This window comes from Vipera ursinii (genome assembly GCF_947247035.1).
Source record: "Vipera ursinii genome assembly, chromosome: 1".
Classification (NCBI taxonomy): Eukaryota; Metazoa; Chordata; class Lepidosauria; order Squamata; family Viperidae; genus Vipera; species Vipera ursinii.
Window position 1 is genome coordinate 303,214,316 of NC_139512.1, and position 19,044 is coordinate 303,233,359.

Sequence of the window (19,044 nt, forward strand, 5' to 3'; positions counted from 1 at the left end):
GAGATTAAGAGAAGGTAAGAAATGATCCTGGGTGAAAAAGCAAAGAAATAGCATTTTCTAACTTTGATATGGCTAGAAACATTCTACAATCCACATGTACTAAATTTTCCATGCACAGAGGAGAACAGTAGCATGTAATTCTGTCTCTCTTTGCTCATCCCATTGCTCTGCTTCATGGGGCTGCAAGAGGCCTCAGGTTGCTTTGCTCTTATCATATAATTTTGTCCATGGGTTTAACCATTTCTGGATCATTGCTCAAGGTCCAGTGAGTAGGCACACATTAACAACATTTGTCTCTGAAATGCTTCATTTCCAGAGATTCTGATCAAACAGACAGAACCATCTCAATCCAGTAAACCATAATTTATTGTATCAAGCAGGAGGGTTCTACCCATATGTTCCTCTCTTTTCTTCGTTTCTGTATTTTCTCATTTTTCTTCATATTTCTGGAGTTTGTTGAACTAAAGTTTGGCATATCAAAATCATCTAACAGTATTGAAAATTACATTTCATTCTGGGTTTTAGTCATGTCAGTAAAAACAGCCTACAGCTCCCTAATACAAATGCTGTAAGAACTTGGCTTATCAAATAATGGAGATGCTAGAGCAGAAAGGAAAAGATGGCGTACATAAGCTGAGTTCTTATTCACGTCACAATATATCCATCTTTGCTGATTCATTTTACTTTTCCTCTATTAGATTTCTTCCCTATAATTCAGACAAGCAACAGATTTGTCATCATAAATGTCAGGCCTAGCCAGAGAAGCCTTCAAAGGTCCCATTAGATCAGAATATACGAACGCAAGTATCTATAATACACTTGTCTAATAACTTCCCTTTCTAGCTAGCAGTGATGATGTTACCTAGTAGGATAATGAAATGCTTACATGAAAAGACCAAGGTCGGAGAGCATCAAGGATCCCACCTTTCCTCTCTAATAAGTAAACTCAAGAGGAACATTTGGCTACATTCTTGAACAGATATCACTCTGCCAACCATGGGCATAAAATAGCCAGATAAAAGTTGATCCAAGACCTTTCTCTTTTAGTTTTCCTAGAAGCAGAACTAGCTGATGGGGAAAAAAAGATAAGACACCTCCTCCAGAAATCAGGGAAGAGTCAATCTTGCCCAAATTTCTCACAGCAGTAAGGAATCAAATTCTTAATTTTCTTTCATTTTGGATCAGCTCAAAGTCTTGTCCAATTCCTTTCACAGCTATTTTTCTCTGAGGCTGAGTCTCTATTCAAGATTAGGCTTTATTTCTTTGTTTACACTTCCTCATAGGCAACCACTGTGTGATAAAATATGCACTGTGAAATTACAAGCAAATCGTATGACATATGTACCCATGTCATGGGACTGAAATTCAGAAGATCAGGAGTAAAAATTGTGACGCTGAAATGCATCATCAAGTTTTATTCATCAAGAATTTACTCCTCATGCATTTATTCTTTAAATGAAGTCCCTTTTCCTCTATGCTTACCATCATGTTTCTCTTTGGTCCTGTTTTCTGACAAAATAAATACTGTTTTTGCAGAGACATGCTTGCTGTCAGCTGCTGTCTTGGGGACCGTAATGTGGTAAAAAGCCTCTGACAGACTGGGTCTCTACAGATTGACTACCCACTGTTGATTTTAAACTGCACTTATTTTGGTTTTGGTTTGGTTTGCTTGCTTACCGTATTTCATTTATTTGCAGAAAGAAGTTATTGTCCTTGTTGAGCTTTGCTGAAATAACTGCTGCTTTTACCCCAAGCTGTCCTGGTTGGGTGGATCAGGTCCATCATGAGATTTTTTTACAGACCTGTTACCATCTAGATCTGAGGTAGATGGAGTGTCAGGGAGGAAGAACATGTCATGTCCTTTCTGGGCAATTTGCCCACCTTTAGTCCCCACCTGGCACTCAGCTTTCTTCTGTGGCTCCCTATAGCTGTTTGCTTGTGACAGTGGCCAACCCCTCAGGCAAACAGCTTCAAGAAACCAGCTGAACTAGGTGAGGGTAGCTTATAGATTTTAAGCATTGACATTTTTATTTTATTTTTTGCCACACAATAACTTCAGGAGAAGTGTCAGGAGCAGAACTGCGAGCCCTGTACAACCTTTGTTGATCTCACAAAAGCTTTTGATACTGTCAATCAACAAGGCCTGTAGTGAATCACGTCAAAGTTTGGCTGCTCTGCCAAATTCATTGAGATGGTTCATCACTTCTGTAATGGCATGAAGGCCAGAGTGCTGTGTGGCGGAGAATCCTCTAAGATACTCCCAGTCAGCAATGGTGTTAACCAGAGCTGTGTGTTTACACCCACCCTGATAGCATTGTTGTTTACTGATTTGCTGAATGATACCTTTCAGGACAACGATGCTGGAATCACCTCAGCTGCAGAGTGGATGGGAAGCTATTCAACCTGAGAAGACTTCAAACTATTACCAAAGTGAAGAAAACTGATCTGAGAGACTTTTTGCTGACTGTGACCTGAAGCTGACTCAGAGTCAGAGATGCATGCTAGTATGGACAAATTCTCTACATATTGTGACAACTTAGAACTTACCATCAATATTTAAAAGATAGAGATGCAGCAGCCTTCTCCACATGGAGCATGACAGAACCCCAAATCACAATAAAAAGACATACACTAATGGCAGCGGACCAGTTCAATTACCTTGGCAGCACCCTCTTCCAAGGAATGACCATTGATACAGAGATAAATTGCAGAATAGCAAAGGCAAGTTCTGCTTTTGATAGATTGTGCTCCAATATGTAGGAACATGGAGGAACTAGTGCAGCCATAAAATTAAAAGTCTACAGAGCCATGGGTACTCACTATCCTTCTTTATGCCTGTGAAATGTGGATTGTGTATCAAAGGCATGCAAGACAGCTTAACTATTTCCACATGACTTGTCTTCATAGAATATTAGGTATCAGATAGCTAGATAAAGTGCCAAATACTGAAATTCTTTCTAGAGTAAGTCTATCATCAATCTACACACTGCTAATGAAAGCACAGACCCAGTAGGCAGGCCACATCATTTATATGCGGTATGAGTGCATACCCGAGCAGCTCCGTTTTGGGGGATTGTCTGCTGGAAAATATTTGCATGGAGGGCAGAAGAAACATAACAGAGACACATTAAAAGCCTCCCTGAAGTCGCTTGACAATAGACATGACCACCCAGGAAACGCTGGCTCAAAATTGCTCTACCTGATATGGCCTCATTCATCAGGGCTGTCAATGTTACAAAATATGGCAGACTGGAGAAGCACAGATTAAATATGAGTTGTGCAAGTCTAGAGCCATCAGTGCAACAACTCCAGTGTCTATATGTCTGCTCAACATGTGCCAGGACATTCAGTGCCTGAATTGGACTGACCATCTTCAGATACAGCCAGTGGTGAGATTCAAATAATTTAACAACTGGTTTTCTGGTTGCTACCTTAGACATGAGGAGGGTGGGGGATGTCACGTGATTGCAAACGATGACTATGTTGTTGTAATGCACTTAAGTTAAGTAAATACTTACACAAGACTGCAAAAATAACAGCTTTGCTCTCCAGACATGTAAATGTGTAGCTTAACCTGCTGCTAGAAATTCTATTTGCTCAGTTTACAGTTCAATATATTGTGTGAATTGAGAACATTAATAATTATCAGGTTCACTCACCTAACCTAAAAAGGTAAAGGTTCCCCCGCACATGCGTGCTAGTCGTTTCCGACTCTAGGGGCCGGTGCTCATCTCCGTTTCAAAGCCGAAGAGCCAGCGCTTGTCCGAGGACGTCTCCGTGGTCATGTGGCCGGCATGACTAGACGCCAAAGGCGCACGGAACGCTGTTACCTTCCCACCGTAGCGGTCCCTATTTTTCTACTTGCATTTTTACGTGCTTTTGAACTGCTAGGTTGGCAGAAGCTGGGACAAGTAACAGACGCTCACTCTGCTATGCGGCACTCGGGATTCGACCCGCCAAACTGCCGACCTTCTGATCGACAAACTCAGCGTCCTAACTACTTTTTCCTATTTTCTAGCAACTGCGAGATGGGATAACATGAAAACCTATCTCCCAAGGCTGGGTGAAAGATAATTTCCCAAGTCGCTGCCACAGTCCGCCCCTCTAATGGGCGCAGTCGCTCCCACGAGTGATGCTCTGCACAGCCAGTCAATGTATCTCTATGGCTTTTACCTTCACTTTTCCTGTTTCTGGTCTCGCCCTCCTTTGGTGGAAGCGGGGACCCTGGGGCAATGGCGGCTATATGGGGGCCTCAGTATTTTGGTGAAGATGACCAAGCCGGAGCCCATGGAACTGGAAGAGGGCAAGCTTTGCTTCAGACTGGAGCCCCTGCTACCCCCTCTGCCGAACCAGTGCAAACCAGCTGAATCTCACTTCTGGATACAGTACATTTAGTTTTCATATGACTAATAGTACTGAGTTCTTCATCAGTTATGATGGATGAACAACACCATCTAGATCTATAGCTGTTGCTTATGTTGTCATTCCAAGATCTCCTAAATCAACATAAACTTTCACATAGAAAGCTATGAAAACAGTTTTTCCATCATTAAAACAGACTTCTGGTATATGGAACACAAAGTGATTAGACTCGATATATCTAATATAAAATCAGAAACAGATGTTAACAAATAGGAAAACCACTAAGAATTAAGGCTAAAATTAAAAAAAGGGGGGGGTTCCTTTAACTATTATCCATTGCTTAGAACAGGGGTGTCAAACTCAATTTCATTGAGGGCCGCATTAGCATTGTGGTTGCCCTCAGGGGGCCGGTTAGGTTTGGCCAGGGTGGACGTGGCCTACTGGGTGGGCGTGGCTAGAGTGTGTATGGCCTACTGGGTGGGCGTGGCCAGCTCTGCATCGTTGGCATCAAGGGTGCCTATGGGGGCCTGGGCAGGAGTGGGACAGATCTGAGGGTCTCTGGCAGAAGGAGGGTCTCTGGGCCAGGGCCAAAGCAGTGGGGGCCGTTCCCTCACTGTTTCCAGGATGGCTTCGTGGGCCACATGAAACCACTTTGCGGGCCGGATCCGGCCCCCGGGCCTTGTGTTTGACATGTCTGGCTTAGAAGAAGTACCCAAATGGAAAGTCTTATTAGGAAAACCAGTGTTCACTGATAATAATTTATAAAAAGTTTGCAGATTACAGTTTTAAATCAGGTAAGTCAAGTTTTTTCCTTGACAACCAACAAACCAGACATTATTTCTAAGCTATATTTTCATGGATATATTCTGTTCAGTTATAGTCCTGAAATGGCATTGATCACACTTGTGGATGCTCTCTGGCAGACTCAGGATGGGGATAGCGTATCCATCCTGGTCCTCCTTGATCTTTCAGTGGCCCATGATACTATCAAACATGGTATCCTTCTGGCCAAGCTCAAGGTTTGGAAGCGAAGGAATTTGTTATGGCGGTTCTCCTTTTTTCTTTGAGATCAATTTCAGTTGATGCTGGAAGAAGAAGAGAGTTCCCTACTTCCTTGGGCTCTGTTCTCTCTCCACGCTTTTTTAACATCTATAAGACACTACTGGGAGGTCATTGGTCAGCATGATGCAGTTTCATCAGTAAATCTTCGTGATGGCCAGACCTATCTGTTCATTTGGTATCTTCAGGAGAAGGGTGGGGGGAAGCAAGAGTTCTTTCATATGGGAAGATATTTTTATATATATATATATAAATCAGCTCAGCTGCTGTGGCTGGATGAAAATCATATTTTCAAAATTATGACCATAACAAAGAAGGCAGCAAAACTGATTCTAAAGTTGTGTTTATTGGTGGCATGAACTTGTGCTGCTTTCTCTGTGTTTATCTTTGTCTGTAGTGTGAGAGCAAGAAGCAGCTTATTAATGTGCAGAGATTGCATACTAATGCTTAAATCCTATTGAAGCTTCCAAGCTGGTATGGCGTTTCTGCAAAGCCAAATAAATGGTGTTTGAGTTAAAAATCCATTGAAACAGCAGCAATGGAGTTCCTATATCATACTAAGCCACAGTTTGTTTAATAACAATTTTTGGCACAAACCAGGTTCACACCATATATTAAACCGAAAACCATAGCTTTCACATAACTAACAATAACTGGTTCTCACTGTCCTAAGAGACTGTCCGCTTGTTTAGAAAGGAGGGATACCAAAGTCATCACTTCACCAACTATAGCCCCCAACCATTAGAACTAGGTCTTTCCTTATTTTCTGCAGATTCTTAACACATCTAATAAAATTAGAACTGCAATCTTGCAACAAGGTTGAACTGAAATGGTACGACTGAAAAACACAAACCTATATTTGGCATGGATGAATCTCAGGTTTACGTTTCTCTTCCACTGCTTCCAAATTCAGTTAACTATAGATTAACAAAATGAATTAGAACTTGTCCCCTTCCAGATGTTCTTGAGCTGCAGCTCCCAAATGCCCTGATATTCTTGCTAAAATAAATGGAGTTTAGAATGCAGGAACATGTGGAGCATAACAGATTTCCAAACTTAAGTGAACCACTGAATCTTAACAAGAATTTATTTACACATGTTTTTCTTGCGAGAAGAGAAGGTTGTTCAGACTTGGTTTCAATATATTCAGTTACAGGCCAGGTGGAAAGAAGACCAAAAAAATGGATTTGCAACGACTGATGAAAATTTGATAAAGCAAATTAGAAATCAAGGACCAGCACATATTAAACGGATATATCTTGCATTGATAGAGATCGATTCAGAAACAGAGCTTGTTAAGGATTGTATGATAAAATGGGCCCAAAACATTCAGGAAGTTATTACAATGGACACGTGGGAAAAGATCTGGGTGAGGAATGTAAAATTCACTCAAGCTCAAAGTCTAAGAGAGAACTTTTACAAAATGTTTTATAGATGGCATCTAGATCCTAAAAAGCTTGCAAGTATGTATCCGAATTATCAGCCTAAATGTTGGAGGTGTGGTGATGAAGAGGCAACATATTTTCACATATGGTGGACATGTAAAAAGGTCAAGGCTTTTTGGATAAAAGTCTGGTGGAATATGCAGAAGATTTTTAAACGGAGGATAAAGTTTTGTCCGCAATTTTTTTTGTTGGGAATAATTGTTGACGCTACAGTTGTGGACTCTAAGTTGATGTTGAATTTAGTTACGGCAGCAAGACTTTTGATAGGTCAATATTGGAAGAAAGAGGAACTGCCGACAATACAAGAGTGGATTTTAAAGGTTTCCGACTTGGCAGAGATGGCGAAGATTTCGGCCTATTTGAAAGATTACTCGCAAGAACATTATATTATGGAATGGAGAAAATGGATTGAGTTTATCCAGAATAAGTATAGGGTCAAGAAGTTTTATCTAGCATTTGAATAAGTCTTCTTTCGTTTTCTTTTTTCTTTTTTTATTTTGTCTTCTATATATATTTAATAATGCTAAGTTTTGTTTGATCCTATATAAGTTAGAGAGTGATGGATTTTAGAATTTATAGTTGTTAGTATATGGTTGTTTATGATTGCTTTTTTATATATATATACCTTGTATTTAGCTCTGGGAAGTCCGGGGGGGGAGGGGGGTTGGGGGGAGGTGGGGGGGAGGAGGGAGGGGGGGAGGGGGGGGAAGGGGGTTTTTTAAAGGAAAACTGTATTTTTAAAACTTTTCAATAAAAAAAAAAGAATTTATTTACACATGTTAACTTTATACCAGAATGTTTAACCAGCCTGTAAGAAAATGTGGACCTTCTCCGAGCAACTGCTTATGAAAAAACAACTCATATCCAAGGTCCCCTGACGCATTAAATCATGGTTTTGCCTACATAGCACATAGTTCAGATTAATTGTTACAAGTATCCAAAGTCAAGCACCTAGTGTACTTAAAAAGAAATATATATATATATATATATATATATATATATATATATATATATATATATATATATATATATATATATATATGGGGAATGGAACTGTTTTGCTGGAATTTTCAGGGTAAATGAAAGAGAAGCTATTTTAAGCAAGCAGACTGACGGTAACATAGCTTGTGTATCTAGAAGTGCAAGGCTTGATCTCCTATCTCTTGGAAGAAGAGATTGTTGATTTGACTGAGTGCTGAACCAGGTCTGTAATGGGTTCAGTAAGAAGGAGGAGAACAGGGAAAATGAAATCTTTGACAGTTCAATGTATTTTGAAAAGAATCACATCTTCAGCAAGTGCTAAAGGAAAGGGAAGGTTCGTCTGAAAAAGAATGCAGTGTGCCATGATCCCTCCAATATATTTTATTCTGCAATTTTAGAGTGTATTTCTAGTAGATGCTTATTTACCGGGAGTTATTGTTAAGTGAGGAAGGAAATGTTGCAATAAAACTCTTGTTTTCAGTATCTTTAGAAACACATGTTACAAGTCCACACAACATGCCAGCTATGCTAAAATGAAATCAGGTTGTTTCTCCAACAGAAGAGAATATTTTTAGCCCTGGGTTGAACTGTCAAGTCCTTCATGCACTTCAAGCTTGGTTGTTTTCTTGCGAACATTTCATTACTCATCTAGGCAACCTCACCAGTGTGTGTGGAAGCAGCAAGGACACCAGAGGGTGTTTCTGCTTCAACATGTTGAATGGAACAAAGAATTGACAGCCTACTGTGTGAATGACACTATGCCCAAATACGGTTTATTTGTTGAGGGAGAACATAACATTATACATAGCAATTAGGTCTAATTCCTACTTTTTGAAATGGACTCTCGTCTAAACTTCATTTGGAGTTCATCTATCTTCTGAGCTTAAAAAAAAAGCTCTTAATATGCTTTCCCCCACCAAGAAGAAGAATATTTCTTTGCATAACAGCATTATGCTATTAAAAGAAGTTTTACATTGATTATTACATTGTTATGCTGCTGATATTGTTCTATAGTTATACTGTATTTTACATCACTTTACTTATATTGTGTTTATGGATAAGTGTACATCAAGTAAAGCTTCTACATTCTCAAGGGACAGAAGAATTTTCAACTATCCTACAGAGACCAACAAATTGTGTCTGGCTTGACTTGGCATATTTGAAATTACATGAAAATTACTACCATCACCAGCAGATAGATTCACAACTGGATGACCAACTGTACTCAATATGTAATTCTCAATGGAACTACAACTAAATGGAGGGAAGCATGCTGGGGGCTACCTCAGGGTTCTGTCTTAGACACAATACTCTTCAATAGTTTCATAAATGATTTAGTTGAGAGGATAGAAGCAGGAAAAACCAAATGCACAGGTATAGAATAGGTGGTGTTTGACTCAATAACTGAGAGTTGGATCTAATAGTCCTAGTGGACAACCACTTAAGTATGAGCCAGCACTGTGCGGCACCTCCCAAAAAAGCCAATGCATTCCTAGGCTGCATCAACAGAGAGGTAGTATCAAGATTACGTGAAGTGGTGGTACCACTTTATACTGCACTGGCAACATCACATAGTGTCCAGGATCATACAAAAACGGTGCTAAGACCTTAAAAAGAGTATAGAAAAGAGCAAAAAAGATGATAAGGGATCTGGAGGCTAAGGTGTATGAACAGTTGTGGGAATTAGGTATGTCTAGTCTAATAAAGAGAAAGATTGGGGATGACGTGATAGCACTCTTCCAACACTTGAAAGGCTGTCACAGAGTAGGGGGGGTCAACCTTTTTTCCAAAACACCTGAGGGCAGGACAAAAAGTAATAGATGGAAAATTATTAAAGGAATTCCAACCTAGAATTAAAGAAACATTTCCTGACAGTGAGAAAATTAATTAGTGGAATGGCTTGCCTCCAGAAGCTGTGGGTGCTCCTTCACTGGAATCTTTCAAAAAGAGGTTGGACAACCTTTTGTCCGGAATGGTATAAGGTCTCCAGCTCAAACAGGGGGTTTAATTAGAAGACTTTCAAGATCTCTTCAAACCCTGTTATTCTATGTTATTCTACTATATTGTTTTTAACACGTTATGTATCTTCAGAGCTTGGGGACATTTCATTTCCCATCTCCAAGCAATCTGGCCTCACTCTAACTGTTTTAGGAGGTTTTGAAAGAGAAAGGTATTTTGGTGGCTTTTTAGCTTTCCACCATAGAAATCAATCACGTTTTTCCCCCAGAATGACCAAATAAATGCATACCATATGACACAAAGGTACACAGAGGGGATGCAAAAAAAAATATTCCTCTTTTGCAAAGATCCCTTTTTCACTTCTTTCCTGCCATCCAGACACCATTCAAAATTCTTTCACAGGTTCTGTTTTCAGCCAAAGGGATCAAAGTGACTTTCATCCCGATCACCATACGATTGCAATATTTTCTATATTAAGCTGCCTTCAAAGACAATTCTTAAAATACATTATTATAGAATCACCCCTAACCTGAAGTTTCTGCACTCCTGGTAATTCAAAAATCTGGAATTACTTAAAATGCTCTGTGTTGCATGGCACCAGTATATATGATTCTGCCTGTCCAATCTGATCAATGGGAAGTGTTACATTATGCTTCTGCTTGTTGTCTTCTTTGTATTGTGAATTGCCCAGAATCTTACAGTTGAGGCAAAAATGGTAAAATACTGAATGAAGTTTGTTGAATTACAACAACCACAGAAAGACATTCCTTACTGTGAGGAATATAAAAAGCTGTGGTACCTAAAATTTCCTTTGCTACTCAAATAATGAGCAGGCATGAGAGTCCTACATTCTTTTGCATTTGGCCAGATTCCCGTCATCTCCACCAAACACACACAGCTGCAAAGCTGGAGAGAAATAGTTCAGTTCTCTTCCTGTTTTGCATTTCTAAATAACACGATGAGAGAGCAGGTGGAATTGGAAACTAAATACAGTATTAATGTCCTAACACCTGAAAAGATGCAGCTGGTCATTATAGACAATATTGGTCTCCTCCCAACTTGTTTAACTCCATCTCCCATGATTCTGCAGCTAGCATAGCATCATGGGATTTGAAGTAAAACACATCTGGAGTATATTAAATTAGAGAAGGATGATCTAGTCATAAAAGGGCCAAGTTTGAAGATCCCTGATCTAGTCTAAGGCAGTTTTCCCTATTCAAGCGGAGAATAATATGGAAGTTGAATGCTATATAGTCTATTGAATTGCTCTTTCTGTAGATTCATCTTGAACTTCTTTCTCTGCATCCAACCCACTCCACAGAGTTGTTCTGTCATGGGGAAAATAGGAGAAGGGAGGTATGTCCACCACCTTGAGTTATTTACAATATAAAAATAAAGACGGGATATAAATAAGTGAATAAATCTATATGCATCTAATATAATTTGAAATAATTTTAATGTGAAACTTCCTTAAAGGAGAAGTTTCAAGAGACAGAAATTTGAACATAACCTACATAAGTCATTCGTGCAAGCATCCATTAAAAGAGTATAAAAGCATGGTCAGCCTCAAAGCAGGCTAGGGGCACCTGTGATTATCTCCATGTTGTTAAAAAGTGACTGTCTGAATGCTAACCTTTATGACAGGTGGGGATGTCTAGGAGGTTTCTCTACGAACAGATTCAAAAAACTGTTCTTGGCCATTTTCAAAAATTCACAGAACTTGTACTTCCCAAATTGTCAAGCAAACTGTACATGTGCAACTATACACAAAAAAGTATGCATTAAGAACCCACTGAACAAAAATTAATATTGTAAAGCATAGGAAAAAATGTATACATTAGAGAAAGAGCAAATATTTAAAAACTGGATATTTTTGGATGGGAGGAATCAAAGTCATAAATGGATGTACTAACCAGTACTTAAATAAAATGTAAAAACGAATACAAATCAAACTGAGGAGTCCTGAAATGCCATACAACTTTATGGGACTTGCACATATTATATTTCTTTATTTAAGTATCAGGTTTCTTAAACCTGGTTTCAATCTGACCTCCAATACTTAGTTTTCATGATAAAATTTCCAATGATCTGCTCCTTTGTTTCATGCCAAAAGAGATGGCCAAATCATTTATATAATACATGGGAGAAATTCAGAACTGTGCTTGGGTGGGAGCACTGCACTGTATCGTAGACTCCAATGCAAGAAGCACAGCCTTTCTCTCCCAAGCATATTGTTTTATAAAAGGTAAGTATCAAGCCTCTTTCAAGCAGTTACTTAAAAAAAACACCCAACCCTTTCAAACTGAGAAACACTTCGAAGCTTTATCAGCAAGTTCTTTCTTCTGACAAGCTTTGCACTTTTCTGACCATAGACAAGCTGATATTGCCTAATTCAACCCCACAGCTGATGGTGTGATTGCCAGCTAAGTTACTGTTAGTCTTCAGACTGAAGTGCTGATTCTGTTCCCATGGGGAAAAGCATCACATCATGCATTCTTGTGAATGTCTGCTGCTCACTGTGCTCCACGAAAGAGGAGAAGGAAGAGCAGCTCTCAAATTATAAATCTGAAGGGTTTTCTTTTTCACAATTGTGGCTATCACAATTTCTTTTTTTTTAAGTTGAATTTAAACAACTTGGAATATAGTAGCTAGGGAAGGGAAGGGAAGGGAAGGGAAAGGAAGAGAAGAGAAAAGAGAAGAGAAGAGAAGAGAAGAGAAGAGAAGAGAAGAGAAGAGAAGAGAAGAGAAGAGAAGAGAAGAGAAGAGAAGAAGGATCTAGAAACCTCTTTAGGGCAAGGGTCCCCAACCTCCAGTTCGTGGACCAGTACTGGGCTGTGGCATGCCAGCAACTGGGCCACATAAACAAGCAAAGCCCCATCCACGGGATGCACACACCCCTTTAGTCCGCGGAAAAATCTCTCTCCACATAACCAGTCCCTGGTGCCCAAAGGTTTGGGACCTCTGTTTTAGGTGATCAGAAGCAAAATATGGCTGTGTTAGAACACTCTAGAGAGAACACTCTAGATCTGCGTTTCTCAGCCTTGGCCATTTTAGGATTTGTGGGGTTGAACTCCCAGGATTCCCTAGCTATTCCCCATTGTGGCTGGCAAATTCTGGGTGTTGAGGTCCACACATCTTAAAGTCGTCAAGGTTGAGAAACATTGTTCTAGATGCACCATACTGCAATTCCAATCATTCTCAGCCACGATGGTGAAAATGAACGCTGCTTATCGCTAATGATAGGAAAAATTTCTGATCATTCCATAGCCAAAAGTTTTTGAAATCCATGTTCCTTCTTACGAATGGAGATGTTTGTGACCTCTGTTCATGTATTTTTAAAAAAGCAAACAAAATTTCTCATTCAACAGTACCATCCAAAGTCAGTTAGGCACAGCTATTCTCAGCATAGAAAAGAGTTCTTCTCCTTGTTTATACATGTTAGAGATGAACAGACTGTCACAAAACTTTAAAAAAGGGTGGCAACTTTATCATTACAAACCATGATAGATTCATGACCAGGATACACACCTCTCTAGGCCTAGATCAAAAAAAAACCTGCATTTCTTTCACATTTCAAGATTTTTAAATCAACTCCTTTCTACCCTATTTATTTAAAAAAATGGCATATTTCAGTAAGGTTCTACTGTATTAAAATATTTTTTTAAAAAAAAAGCTTACTTATTCCTCAGTCCAGCACAGCTAGAGCTAGGAAAGCTGTAGTTAAAAAAAAGAATGAAAGAAACTGCTTCTTTTTCTTGCCCAGGACATTCCCAGCCAGTGACATGAGTGGAAAACTTGATTGAGACACTGCCCACTGGTTTAATTATTGTATTTTTAGACCTGCACAGAAACACAGTTAGTCACAGTTTTCATTATCACCTATTAAAAATAAATTGGACTCTGAGTTAATACGAGGTTGCAGCATTCACCAAAATCATTAAATCTGAACAATCATTAAGTTTGGAACCAAACCAATCTGTAGAACTAATGTAACCTCTAGCAGACAACATACACCCCAAGGAAAAACAGTCTTTTGAACTGATAAAGTTAAAAATTTCAATTCAGATGACAAATGCATTTGTATTATACAACATCTGCCTTCATATATGAATGTGCCCCAAATCACTGAAGATTATATTCTAAATAAAGCCATTCTTTTCAGTCACTCTTCTAACCATAATTCTGTTTTCTTACACATTCTGCCAGTCCTGATCAACAATAACAAATGGGTTCTTGCCACAATGTACAGAGTGACCCCCACCCACAGTATGAACACATTTCCAGGAATACACAGTATCTACAAATGATGTTTGATGAGTGATAACAAGTCCTTCATTTTCAAACCATACATTGTGGAGACAAGCTATCTACTCTCTGCTATATGCAGATGGTATACTTGACCTGGGCTAATCCACATGCTTTATTAAGTTTCAGTTTCAGTTTGGGTATACAGTAGTCTCAATTTACAACCATTTAATCAGTGACCATTAGCACTGAAAAAAATGACTTGCAATATTTGTTGCATTCCCAACTGCTGCAGCAATCCCACATCATGTGATCAAAATTTGGCAACTGGCATCTATTTACAAAGGTTGCAATATCTGGGGATCATGTGATCGCCCTTTGCAACCTTCCCAACTGACTTATGACATGCAAACTCAATGGGGAAGGTGGATTTGCTTAATGATTAACAACTGCAGTGATTCGCTTAACCATGGCAAAAAAGGATCATAAAATTGGACCCAAATCACTTAACAATGACCTTCCCTATCAATAAAAATTCTGGTTCAGTTGTGGTCATAAGTCCAGGACTACATAATTACTCAGTTGCTGGAGAAATGATTCCATGTACAGATAACAAGTTGGAAGAATCTTGGTGAATACTGCTATTTACAGAAATATGGAATGGTTTCTGTTATTTTACTAGAAATATACCAAATTGTACCAAATAGATAAAAATTTAGGAATGTCTCTAATACAAAATCCATCTAATCCAATCTGGACCAGGATCCATTTAACTTCATTAAATAAGATTTACACCAAGGTAGCAAAAAACCTGGAACTGACACGCTGAAATACAATTCTTTAAAGAATTTGTAAAAAGTATGATGAGACAGCGAAATCTTAGGTTTGCTTATCTGTAAAAAAGTTGCATTCGGTTTAGTGTGGCTTTGTTTCAGAAAAGTGTGAACAGGGAATGTACAAAGTGGAATGAACAAGGTTACACTGCAAAACATTCTTAAAATAATATAAGTCCTGCCATGTGGTAAAACCATAAGAATATTGTGATTTTTGAGTGAATATTGCTATTTGGAAAGTAAATCAGAAGTTAAACTTTTACAAGATAAAACTATGGAGTGTGTGTGTGTGTGTGTGTTCTGAACATTGTACAGCAGAACCAAATGCATATACTTTGCAGGATTTAATCTTCAAATTATAGACCTAGGAAGTGCACTTCGTGCCCAAGAACAACACTAAACAATTCTAGTTTAAAGACTCTTTAACCATTCACAAAAGCTGAATATCCTATTAAACAAGAACATTTTAAAAAGGCATTAAGGCCATTTTCACAAATGACACTGAAATTTGTTTTTCCGCAGTTCCCATTTCTGCAACTTGAATATAGAATCCCTCTTAGTTAAATGCACATTTGATTTAAAACTGCCTCTTGCTTTCTGTCTAGCTATAGCATAGTTAAGAAGTGAACTCATTTCAGATTTAAAAGGCTTTAGCGTCTTCTTGAGAAAATACCCTTAAAACTGAAGGGAAGGGGGAAAAATGCAATCTCCATCCCTATCTATTTCAAGCCAGTGCTGTGCTTAAAGGACCAAACATATTAATTCCTGAATGATGCTTTTTGGCATCAAACTGCTCCACAATCGTCTTTTAAGGGTGCCAGAAGCATCACTTAGGATCCAGAATCACAGGGCACCTATGCATTCCTTCATTGGCTTCGATCTTTGATCAGGCCAAAATACTGACAGCTAAGTGGGGGAGGGGTGTGGAGGAATCAGAAGATACAAGGACTTGCTTTTAGGCACAATGCTTTATGTTTTTGTTTCTTTAAAGCGTAACATTGTACTCACACGCACGCACGCACAGTGTGTGTGTGTGTGTGTGTGTGTGTGTAGATTTATAATACCACACTCTACACCTATATATGCAACAGACAAACCAGTAACACTTTCCCCGAGATCTCTGCTCACAACCGAGCCAAGACCGTTTTAGCCCGGGGTGTTGCATAAACTCAGCCACCATCCCGTCCAAATGATTTACTAGTGAAACCAGAAACTTGTGTTGATCGCGTGAATTATGGGTTCGGTTCACCTCGGGAAAGCAACGCTCCGTAAATAAAGGCGGCTGGCTGCCTTTCGAAGGCAGCTCCCGATCAAGTCACCCGAGGCAATTTTTCAACGGCAAGCGCTCTCTCTCTCTCTCTCTCTCTCCCCCTCGCTCTCCTTTCTCCCACTTGGCCTGCAACGCAACAACGACCAAAAAAAAAAAACTTGGCGGGGAAGCCCGCTTTCTTTTTAACGGGAATCTGAGCGAGGAGGCTCCCTCCGCCCAGCAACCGCAGCCGCCAAGCGGGAACCGAAGCTCCGCCCGGGCAGAAGACGAGCAGGTGTCTGGTCACCACGTGGGATTCGAGAGGGCTGATTTTGTTGTACCCGAACCAACTTAGCCGCTTCGATCCGAAGTCGCTGGCGCGTTCCTGGCCAGCGGGAAAGCTCCGTTGTCCTCGCACCGGCATTCCCCAGTCCCGTTCTCCCCTCGCCCCCCCCTCTTCCCCGCCAAGATCCCACGAGGAGGCGAGGCCAGGCGGGGCGGGGCGGGCCCCTTCACGTACCTTTGGCGTCTGCCGCCCTTCGGCTCCCGCCGCTTCCAACTTCCTCCGGGCCCCGAGGAAGAGGAGGAGAGCGGCGATCCACAAGATCCCCAGGAGAGACAACGCCAGCCGCCGGCTCATCCGCCTCATCTTGAGTTTGGAGAAGAGGAGGGAAGCGACGGAAGGAGAGAGAAAAGTCCGGCTGGCTTTGGAAAAGCGGGGGAGGCGGGGCGGGGTGGGAGCTGACGGGCAACGCTTCCCGCCCCTCTTGGCGGGCTAGAGCGCTGCCGGCGGGATGAGTTCAGGCCAGCCCCGCGAGGGGGCACGGCGAAGTAACACCCCCCCTCCGGAGCAGCCCGGGAGAGGAGGAGGAGGAGGAGGAGGAGGAGGATCAGAAGGGGAGTACAAGCGGAGCTGGCGGTCCCGGGCCGTCCTCCCTGCGTGGGGCTGGCGGGCCAGGGAGGAGGTAGCTGGAGGGGGAGGCGCCGGGGGTGGGGAAACGGAGCGGATGGCTCTTCCTGCCGCGGGATCGGAGCAGAGCAGTCCACCGGCGGCTCTGCCTGCTGCTTGCCGGCTTCCCGGGCGCCGCGGGAAGGGATCCCTCGTGGCTCAAGCCACCGCTGTCCAAAGCTGGAGCGCTTCTATCCCCGCCTCTGCTGGCACCGATTTCGGATGAAATCCCGCCCGCGGATCGGTCCGCCGCGCTTCCTCCTGCCCAGGGAAGAGTCGCCCCAGGCTTCCCTACCGACCGCACGCTTCCCGGGGCGAACGGAGAGGCAGGCGCGGGTGGCGCGCTTCGCTTTGCCTCTTTATTCCCTACCCGGGTCAAGCTCGCCCGCCGGGAAGGGCTGCCTCGCCAGCCGCCTCCTGCCCTCCGCTTCGCTTGCTTCAGCCGTCGCCGCCGCTGCGTCGTGCTGGCAGCTCCCCGCGAGGATGAGATAGCCCGAGCCGAAGGAGGCTCCGGCGGGGATTTGCGGCGAGCGAGAGGGTAAGCTCCAGAAGGCCGGCTTTGCTCCGGGGCCGATGGACTCGGGTGGCTGAGTTGAGATGGGCTGAGGGGGGGGGGGCAAACGCGGCAACTTTGGAGCGAGTTCGGTGAGAAACGCCCGACCCGGCTCGGCCCGCAGGAGGAAAGAGGAAAACTGATGGGGCAACAATTCGCGATCCTACGGTTGCTGACTGCCATTCGGACTGCCGTTGGGATTTCCTTTGCCCTGCTTCAGAGGATCGGGACGAAGAGCGGCTCGGTGCGAATAGCGCGGTGCCCTGCGCGTTTGTGTCAGGTTACCTCGAAACCCCCCCCCCCCCGGTCAACCATCCTCTCGCTGCGAGTCGGCTAAAGTTATTTCAAGATTAAGCTCGCGAGGGAAATAATAGCCTCAAGTTGCGCAATTTTGGCGGTTCCTCCTTCCGCCCTCCTCTATCCTTTGCCAGTTATTACACCAACGGGTAGGCAGGACAATCTAATATAAAAATAATTCTCCCGCTTTACTCCGTGGCAGGCAGTAGTAATATTCACAGGCCTCCCTTCGTGAGAGGTTGAAGGGGGAAAAAAATTCTCCTGCTTGATTCCCCTTTGGGGGAGGTGTGGACAGGTCTATGCGGTACCCTGTATTGCGAGTTGCTGCCCGTATCTGGAGTACATCTTTGCGTAACCTTCTCCCGGTGGTCCCTGAAGCAAAAGGAAGAAGCACAAGAAGCGAGGCTGCCTTGCAGAGGCACATCTTGAGAAATAATTCTTCTTGGCTAGGGCTGGCAGACTCCAGGCTTGTGGCATCTTGTCTTTGCTCAAAAGTCATTTATTCAGAATTAAAAGATTTTTAAGCCAGAAATGTTATTTGAACACCAAAATCAAATGGGGCTCACACACCCTTTTGCACAAAAGTTCTCATCCCAGTTACCCTTTTTATTACTAGCCTTGTAATTTCAGCAACAGTATTTGGGGGAGGAGGGGTTGCGTTGCTGCTCTTATTGTTCAATAATTGGAAATCTAAAATCCTGGTTGGTGTATAGCAAGATGAACAAAACTTCTAGTTCTGTAATCTAAACTAAAGTTCGCACGGTTGCCACTTAACATTCACGCTGAGGCAGATGGCTTTAGGATGCTCCAACATCTACTTAGTAATAGCCAATTAATAGTAAATTATCTAGAGGTGCACTGGATCTACCTTCTGCCTCCTCTAACAACACTTTGTGATTTTTCTGCAATAACTAGCAACAATTGATAACTTTTTGGTGTGTGCTGAAGATACCTAGAATTTCCAGTGCACAGAGATTTTCTGTGTTTAATATTTTTTTAATAGCTGTGCAAGGCTTTTGATAGATCCACCACTATAAGGAGGATCCAACTATGCTTTCCAGCTTAAAAGCACTTCCTTACTTGTTTGCCTGGAGACAGTTCTTCCTTTACAG

At 41.8% G+C, this 19,044-nt stretch overlaps 1 protein-coding gene across 1 annotated transcript in view; it reads right to left on the reverse strand.

Annotated features, from left to right (window-relative positions):
- Positions 1 to 17,622, reverse strand: part of GALNT14 (polypeptide N-acetylgalactosaminyltransferase 14) — a gene marked incomplete at its 3' end in the record, with an annotated part of 328,816 nt that extends 311,194 nt beyond the window's left edge. Inside the window, exon 1 of the mRNA XM_083376377.1 lies at positions 16,654 to 17,622. Coding sequence (XP_083232503.1) covers positions 16,654 to 16,782 — 129 coding nt within the window. The 5' untranslated portion in view covers positions 16,783 to 17,622. The remainder of the gene's footprint in view (positions 1 to 16,653) is intronic.
- Between the last annotated feature and the right edge of the window lie 1,422 nt (positions 17,623 to 19,044).